We start from the raw sequence: 9,386 nt of genomic DNA, 5'->3' as shown, positions 1-9,386 counted from the left end.
AGAGAGAGAGAGAATAGATGGTGTGGTATGCTGCATGTGACATGGCTCTAGTGACCCTCGCCCTTTGGTACTCATCCCCTGTGTAATCCTCTCCCCTGACTGTAGCTTGGACCAAGTGACTCGCTTCTAACAAATAGAATATAGCAAAGGTGATGGGATCTCACTTCCGTGATCAGGTGATAAATGACTGATTTGTCTTGTTGGTGTTCTCTAAAGCTTTGATGAAGAAAGCTGCCATTTTGAAAAACAAGCACCACATATACTCACCAGCAAACTGGTATTAACTGAGCAGCACCTAAGTGGACACATAGGTACTACAGTAATAGGGTATTGGGCAGGGGGGAGGGGGACGGGTATATGCATACATAATAAGTGAGATGTGCACCATCTGGGGGATGGTCATGCTGGAAGCTCAGACTTGTGGGGGGAGGGGGGAAGGGCATTTATTGAAACCTTAAAATCTGTATACCCATAATATGCCGAAATAGAAAAAAAAAAAAAAGCTGCCATTTTGAAGAGGCCCATGTGGCAGGGAACTGCAGATGGTCTCTGACCAACAAAACAGAGAGCCCTGAGTCCAACAGCCCAAAAGAACTGAATGCTGCCAACAACTATGTGAATGAGCTTGGAAGCAGATCCTTCCTCAGTTGAGCCTTTAGATGATTATACTCTCAGCTGACACCTTGATGTCAGCCTTCTGAGAAACCCTGAAACAAAGGACTCCACTAGGCTGCACCCAGATTTCTGACCTATAGAGATGGTGAGATAATGAGTACTGTTGTTTCAAGCCACTAAGTTTCGGGTCATTTTTTACACTGCAGTAGATAACTAATAAAAATGGATTCTGCAACAGCAAACAGCAGTGATATAATGCTGCCTAGGATTCCAGGAGCTGTGGGTAAAGGCTTTTCCATATTTGTTCCCCTTGTACTCTGTTGTGAATTCTCTGGCGATTAAAAAGTGTGTGTGGGGGGGCACTAAAGAGACATAGGCTGGTTGAATGGCTAAAAAGATACAAGTATTTGCTGTCTCCAGGAAATACATCTAACCCACAAGGCCTCATTCAGACTCAAGGTAAAGGGATGGAAAACAATATTCCATGGAAATGGAAACCAAAGGAAAGCTGGTGTAGCCATTCTCATGGGCTCACTGCACCAAGGGAGGCCCAGGATGGCTGAGGTGATGCTGGGAGCTGAGCGCTATTTGTGTGCACAGGTGCCATGCTGTTGGGAACTTCCCGGGCTGAGAAGGGCAATTCAGAGTAAGGTTGAGTGGACACATGATCAGCCTTTTCGTTGGTGGAGTCTGAGCCTCCAGAGCCTGGCATGGCTTTTACTCATCTGTGGCTGTGGTGGAAGACTGTGCAGAGTTCCAGGAGGCTGTGTCTTAGGCCATCTCGGGAGGAGAGGGGGTGTTGAAATGTGGGGATCACTGAGGGGAACCATGAGTCAGGCAGAACTCTCTCCCTTCCAAAGGATTTATACCTAACTCTAAGTGGCTTCCACCAAAACTGAATTATTTATTGGCTCATGGAACCAAAAAGTCCACAGGACAGCTTCAGATACAACTGTATCCAGGTTCAATGAGATCCAAGGGATTGTCTTTTGCCTTCACCCAATCGTCTCCTTTGGTTTGATTTACACGCAGTACTCTCTCCCGCAGGCCCAACTCCCAAATCTGGCATACAAACTCCAGGGGCCAGGAGAGGCCCTCTTTCCTCACAATTCCAGCAAGTCCTCTGACTCATTTCTGCCTCAGTTCTCATGGCCATCCCTGTCCCCATCATTGCAGCTTCAGGTTGAATACTCTCCCGACCAGCCTGAGGCAGGAGCACAATCAACATCGGACGAACAAGTGGATGAGTGAGTAGCTAGATACACTTCCCTGGCCACTGTTGTTAGTAATGTCCTCTTCAGGCCTTTCTTCATTTCTCCCAGTAAAAATGGGCTACATTGATCTGCTTAGGTTGCCAAGTGATTAAATGCCAGAGCTTGGCTTTAAAAAAGAAAGTCCCCCACATTAAGAAGACTCACTGTTATGCACTGAATGTGTCTTTCCAAAATTCATATAAAGCCCTAACCCTCAGGTGAAGTTTGGACTGAAAGTGGTGGAATGAGTGAGCCCCACCCAAACTGGTACACTGGGTAGGTCAAAGGGTTGGAGCCACCAGGCTTTGTTCCAGATGTCCTAGCATATCACCAGGGAAACACTACCCTCCAGCTCTCCCCAGCAGGCTGGCTGCCTGTTGTGTATGGAGCCCCGTGGGGGCCAGAAGGCAGCTTCAGGAAGGTGCAGAGGATCCTCTAGCTATGGCCACCCACACAGGGTACAAGTGAGCTCTGATCACCAATGTCAACCATACTGCCATTTTCTTGGAAGTCTGAGCCCCTCATGGCTGAGCTGGAATTTAACTCTGTTCCCACACAGACCCAAAGGCTGGAGGCAAACAGCTATTACACCCAGAGAGGAGAGCAAGAACAGGCCTAGGGGTGGGCATACACCTTATGGTATTGGGGAGAAACTGACACACTGGCTGCAACCTCCCATAACTGTAAACCCACCTGCCTGGGGTCCCACCTAGGTACGGTCACCACTCCTCATATCAACATCAGGGTGGCAAGAAGAATCCCTCAGGCAGAGGCAGCAGCAGCGGTGGTGTCAAACCCCGACACACAGAACTGGCTGGGCACCATGGTCTGGAGGCTTTCATTCTGGGGTCTCCTGCTCTCCCCTAAACATGCATCCCAGGAAACATTCTCCTTTTCTCAGGAAGCACAATTTTTGGACCAGCTACATCCAATTTACATGTTTTGTTGAACTGACATTTTACTTACCTTTTGGAGAAATTTTTTACAAATTTTTTTTTTTTTTTTTTTCCGAGACAGAGTCTCGCTTGTTGACCAGGCTAGAGTGCTGTGGCATCAGCCTAGCTCACAGCAACCTCAAACTCCTGGCCCCAAGCAATCCTTCTGCCTCAGCCTCCCGAGTAGCTGGGACTACAGGCATGCGCCACCATGCCCGGCTAATTTTCTATATATATTAGTTGGCCAATTAATTTCTTTCTATTTATAGTAGAGATGGGGTCTTGCTCTTGCTCAGGCTGGTTTCGAACTCCTGACCTCGAGCAATCCGCCCGCCTCGGCCTCCCAGAGTGCTAGGATTACAGGCGTGAGCCACCGCGCCCGGCTTACAAATTTTTTTAAAAAAATTTTACTTTTTTTTTTTCTTTTCCTATTGGATATCAAGTTCTAATTTTTTCAAAATTTTTAATGTCAAGAGGTCCCACAAACCAGATCTGGATCCACATATTGATCCCCCAGCTCTCTCCCTTGAGTCCTGGAGGGAGAGCCCAGCCACTGTGGCAGCAAAAACTGGACGACAAAGGCCACAGCACCCAGAGACACCAGGAGCACTGGCTGGGTCACACAGGCACACCTTAGGATTTCAGGATCTTCTTTCAGTCCCAGGATGATGGCCATGAGGTGAGCAGCACAGGGAGGATGCGGGAATCCAGTAAACATGGAGATTATTAGCTAACAATGACCTTGTCACAAATAACAGGTCTGTATATCCTGACTCATTTTGGAATCCTCACCCCATGAAACCACAGCTGCTGGAACATTTATGGATGTCTCTTTTGAATGGGCTCATGCCCTCTAGTTCACCAAACCCCTGCTCCATACTACTACTCTCCCTATTTCTTTTTTTTTTTTTTCTTTTTTTTTTTTTTTTTTTTTTTGAGACAGAGTCTCCCTTTGTTGCCCAGGCTAGAGTGAGTGCCGTGGCGTCAGCCTAGCTCACAGCAACCTCAAACTCCTGGGCTCGAGTGATCCTTCTGCCTCAGCCTCCCGGGTAGCTGGGACTACAGGCATGCGCCACCATGCCCGGCTAATTTTTTATATATATATCAGTTGGCCAATTAATTTCTTTCTATTTATAGTAGAGACGGGGTCTCGCTCTTGCTCAGGCTGGTTTTGAACTCCTGACCTTGAGCAATCCGCCCGCCTCGGCCTCCCAAGAGCTAGGATTACAGGCGTGAGCCACAGCGCCCGGCCTACTCTCCCTATTTCTGTGCCCACTTACTTACTCTGCTCAACAGGCCGTGTAGGTCTTATAGTCTAGAACTTACCTACGTTTTAGATTTCAGAGGACATGGCTTCTGAGCTGATTCTGAAAACACCTTCTTCTGACCATTGCTGGAGGTTTTGAAACATTCCCTGGGAACAAAAGACCCAACTTTTGCTGTCCCTAGACACACAGAATATCTCACACCAAGTTCCTCCTCCAAGGTGAGCTCTGGACCCACAAACAAGCCTGACATCCAGATCACAAGTCTTTCCCTGGAGGACTCACGTACCAATGCAAATTAGGCCAACCTTTACTACAGCTGTTCTCTGCCATCTTGCTGTACCCACTGAGGCAGAAAAACGTGAGGGACCCACCTACACAAAAGCCATTCCCTCTATTCATGGTTCTCAATCCCTCCACACACAGGGATCAGAACCACCAATATTATAGGTAGCTTAAATAGTAAAGCCTTCACTACTACCACACAGTCCAGAGCAGTATGAGACAGTCTGCTGGGGCATGACAAGTACCATGTGTAGTGTCCATGAAAATGGTAAACCTTCCCAGGAATCCCCCAGCAGACACTGGCTTGTCTCCTCTTGGCCAGAGCTGGGTCATGTCCACACCTAAACCAATCAGGGATAGGGAAGGAGAGAATGAGGCCTGTTAGGGGTTCCACCATTCATAATTCTCTCCATCCCTGAATTTGCTGGGCTGACAGATGCACACTGTGGGGACCTACCAGTGGGAGAGGTGGGATGGCCTATGTCACAAACTGGTAGTGACACAACACTGCCAACAGCCCTGGGCAGGTCAGAGTACGTATCTCCTGAAAGCTTCCCACACATCTGACACACACAGGGACTCTTCCCAGGGTACATGTTGGGATGAACAAGGTTTAGCTTCTTTCAGATGGCCCTTTCAGAGAGGCTACTCTCCTCAATCTCCTTTCTGGAATGAGACCTGTGATGAACAAGGTCCTAGTGGTTAATGGCTTTCCCACATGCCCTGAACTCTTAAGGCCTCTCTCCAGTGTGAACTTTCTTGTGCTGAAGAAGGGTAGAACTATGTTTGAAGGCTTTCCCACATTCTGTACATTCATAGGACCTCTCTTCAGTGTGGAATTGCTGGTGCCGGTTGCGGTAGGACCTGGTAGTGAAGGTTTTCCCACATAGGCTGCACTCATAGGGCCGTTCTCCAGTGTGAACTTTCCAGTGCTGATAGAGGCCAGAACGGGTCACGTAGGTTTTCCCACATTGCTTGCACTCAAAAGGTCTTTCTCCAGTGTGAACTCTCTGGTGAAGAATGAAACTATTATTATATTTAAAGAACTTGCCACATTCCATGCACTCATAGGGCCTTTCTCCAATATGAACTTTCCGGTGCCGAATGAGGGTAGACAGAACACTGAAGGCTTTCCCACATTTGCTGCACTCATAAGGCCTTTCTCCAGTGTGAATCCTCTGGTGCAGAACAAGAGCATCTTTGCGGTTGAAAGTTTTCCCACATTCACTACACTTGAAAGGTTTTATGCCCGTGTGAACCTTCTGGTGCTTCCTCAGTTTAGATGGGTAACTGAAGGCCTTGCCACACTCGTTGCACACATGAGATATTTCTACATTGTGAATTTTTTGGTGATTAATATGAGTTGATTTCTCCTTGAAGGCACTTCTGCCTGTTGGGCAATTAAAGGTTCTCTCTCCAGAGTGAGTTATCAGGTGGTGAAGGAGAGTAAAGGCCTTCAGGAAGACCTTCCCGCAGTCACTGCATTTGAAGGGCTTCCGAGCAGCATGGGCTCCCTGCTGCTGACCATGGCTAGATCTGGGTGGGAAGGCTGCCCCATGCTCAGTGCTCCTGTTTGGCTTTCTATTGCTATAGGTGTCTTGGTTTTGGATGAGACCTAAGATATCCTCAGTTTCTCCACACATGAAAAGGTTCTCTGAGAGGTGAAGTCTGCAGCTCTTCACTTGCTTGGGAGGAGTTTTCTCATTCTCTATTCTACACAGAAAACCTGAAGGTAGAGAAGAGTCAGTTACTGAGAGTTGGCCTGGAGGCAGGAAGTACCTTCATCACCAGTGCATGTCAGACACACCCAGAAAAGACTTCACAGAATTGTTAGGAGGTTATTGGAAAAGGTCTGGGTGAAGAAGGGCTGGCCCAGCTGAACAGTGTTCCACCAGACTACAGAATAGAGAAGACCCCAACTGAGATGAGGACACAAGATGGGGTGCAGAGAGGAGAGTTGGGGTCTCCAGGTCACTCCTTTGCAAAAAGGGTTTCAGTAGGGCCTTGGCTGCTTGTGACAGCTGAGCATTGTGAAGAGGCATGTGTCTAGCCCCAGCAAAATCTGATTGCAAAATAGTTCCTGACATAAGGCGTGGTAGCTCAAGCCTGTAATCCTAGCACTTCAGGAGGCTGGGGCAGGAGGACTGCTTGAGGTCAGGAGTTCGAGACCAGCCTGACAAAGGAGCAAGACCCTGTCTCTACAAAATATACAAAACTGAGCTGGATGTGGTGGTACACGCCTGTAGTCCCAGCTACTCAGGAGGCTGAGGCAGGAGGAACTCTTGAGCCCAGAATTTTGAGGTTGCAGTGAGCTATGATGACACCATCACACTGTAGCCTGGTAACAAGACACTCTCTCCAAAAAAGAAAAAATTGAAGAGCTAAATAAATGAAAAGATGTCCCATGTTCACTGACCTAAGACTTGATATTAAGATGACAATACTCCCCAACTTGATCTACTGATTCAAATTCATGGCTCATGTTCAGGTAGGGCCCTATAAAATTTCTTTTGGAAGAAGGTGGCAAAACCTGGAACACAGACAAACCAAGTCTTTAGCAGTCACAAGGCCAGACAGAGGCAAAGCTGTCTGGGATTTAGTGAGCAAACTAAGATACATCTGACCCCCAAACCCTGCTCTACTAGGTCGTAGGGAAATAGGTGTTGAAGCTGATAACTGGGCTGCTCAAAGACAGGGAAAGAGTACATAGCCAGTTCCAGGACCCACAACACCTACAACATAGAAAGTGGCAAGGAAGCAGTGTGCTCCAGCTTTGGGACAGACAGAACTTTGCATGGGGAAAAGGCAGAGGTGGTCAGTTGCTGGGGAAGAGTATGAGACTTACCCAGGGAGCTAATGAGTGCAAAATTCTCCAGCATCACATCACGGTATAGGCTCTTCTGGGTCACACTAAGGAGACCCCACTCCTCCTGGGAGAAATACACAGCCACATCCTCAAACATCACCAGGCCCTGCGATGATGGATTCAACTGAGCCTTAGGGTCAGTGGTGGGCAGGAAAAAAACACCAAAATATAGATGATGGACACATCCAGACCTTTGACCTGTGTCTCAAGATCCTGTCACATCTCTTACTGACATTATCTTACCCTTTCCCAACCTTACCCCACAACATACCTACACATACCCTTATATCGCTCTTCTTCCAAGATCTCCATCTCAGAGGAATACCAGAGCTTCTGGTGTCATTGATGCCTCCAGTGTTACTAGTGGACACTGTGTCCAGCCCACAGAAACAGAAGGCTGGTGACCAGACTAGTGCCATCTACACGCAGGACCAAGCGCCCAGGCCCCACCCCATCTCCTGCCTGCCAATTACGAGTCCCAGAGATCACCTCTCAGATGCAACCAAACCGATCCTCACCATTCTCCCTTAGGCCTCAAGTACCTGGTCCCAGGGCCCTCCAGTTTGCCTTCCGGCCCTCCAGGAACATAACTGTAGGGCAGCATGCTTACAAGTTTACACCCCCAGCACAATCTCACCAGCTCGCCCTACACGCAATTCCCTGGGCTCTGCCTAGTTCTGCACATGATGTCTCCAGATTGCCTAGCACAGCAGCCACGATCCCATCCTGTACCAGTGCTGACCCACATCTCTAATGGCCCCACTGCCAAAGACGTCCCCAAGCCCTGCATGAAGTCTTCCCCACCTGGACCTATTCCTTAGCCGCCCAGTACCACACACAGATCTCCGAGACTCCAGGCCCCCTAGCTCTGCTTGTCCCTTCACCTGACACGCCTTTCCTTGCTTCTCCTGGGTACCCCCTACTCACCTGCGCCGCCTCGGCCATTGGAACCTGCAGGTCGGCCGGCGGACTCCGCCGAAACGCGTCTCCGCCACCGCCACCGCCACCGCCACCGCCACCGCCACCGCCACCGCCACCGCCACCGCCTGCCTAGGCGCGGGAACCTCCGGCTACCGCGGACTCTGCGAAGGTAGTTCGCCCCCGCGGGGTGAAATACGCCTGAGGACCAGGGGCCGCCTCTGGCGGACAGGGAAGGGAGGCGGGTGTGGAGGCCGGAGCCTAGCGAGTGACACCGAGTCTCAGGAAGATGGATCACCCGCCGCTGGGGCCCCGGCCTGCTGAGGGCGGTGAGGGTTCCTACAGTACACCTCGCCTGGGGGCGCTCCAGGGAAGTCACCCCGGCCTGGCGGAGCCTTCGCAGCGCTCAGACCCACCCGGCAGCCGCGGAGACAGGAAGCCCAGGGCGACGCCGGAAGGTTCACCCAACTCCCCAGGCCAGGACCCCAGCAGCCTCGCCCCGCACACTATGACGTCATTTCCCTGCCCCCTTGCCGGGCGGCTGGGCGGTTACCAAGGCGATACGGGGATGCGCTGCTGGCGACTGAAGGTCACGCATAAACTACATTTCCCATGAGATATCGCGCCGTGCGTCCGTACAGACGTGACCAATGACGGCCCAGGAAAGGGGAGTTTCCGGGGCGGGCCGCGTGGCAAGGACGGGACTTCCGGCATCGGCCTGTGGCAGTTGCCTGGGAACCACAGGAAGTTGTGGGGTGGCTGAGCCGCGGACTGTGGACCGGAGGTTGCCCGAGGAATGCGGAGTGGAGAAGGCACGGGCGTCGGGGGAGTTCCGTGACCTATAAGCGCCCTGACAACGGCAAGTCGTCTGCAGGACATGGGGCCCCGCGTCCCCGGCCGTAGAGGGGTGCGCCGCGCGGGAGTGTCCGCCGGGGCCTCCAGAATAATCGCTCTTGGCCTGAGTGCGCTCTATGGGTTAGGAGACCGAGGCTCAGGAAACCATCCCGGACAGAGTTCAGTGAGCAGCTGGGGACCAGCAGCCGGGGGCCCGGGCAGGAGGAGGAGGTGTGGGGGGAACAGCAGCTGTTGTATTTTAGATGTGTTGAGTCTTCGGTGCCCCACAATGTGGGAGACTTACGGGCCACTGGATGCACACAGGTGTGAGATACCACGAAAGGTCTGTTACCTAACCCACATAGGGATCCAGCCTAGGTGCTGTTACTAGCTGCACAAAAAGCCAATTATTGGG

At 50.8% G+C, this 9,386-nt stretch overlaps 1 protein-coding gene across 1 annotated transcript; it reads right to left on the bottom strand.

Annotated features, from left to right (window-relative positions):
* Nucleotides 1-1,499: 1,499 nt before the first annotated feature.
* Nucleotides 1,500-8,214, bottom strand: ZNF584 (zinc finger protein 584). The gene is made up of 3 exons (XM_012758058.2): nt 8,147-8,214; nt 7,199-7,349; nt 1,500-6,079 (listed from the first exon to the last, which is right to left on the bottom strand). The coding sequence occupies exons 1-3, from the start codon at nt 8,162-8,164 to the stop codon at nt 5,085-5,087; spliced, it is 1,164 nt and encodes a 387-aa protein (XP_012613512.1). The 5' UTR covers nt 8,165-8,214; the 3' UTR covers nt 1,500-5,084.
* Between the last annotated feature and the right edge of the window lie 1,172 nt (nt 8,215-9,386).

The sequence above is a fragment of the Microcebus murinus genome, chromosome 16 (assembly GCF_040939455.1).
Source record: "Microcebus murinus isolate Inina chromosome 16, M.murinus_Inina_mat1.0, whole genome shotgun sequence".
NCBI lineage: Eukaryota > Metazoa > Chordata > Mammalia > Primates > Cheirogaleidae > Microcebus > Microcebus murinus.
This window is presented reverse-complemented; position numbering and strand designations above follow the sequence as displayed.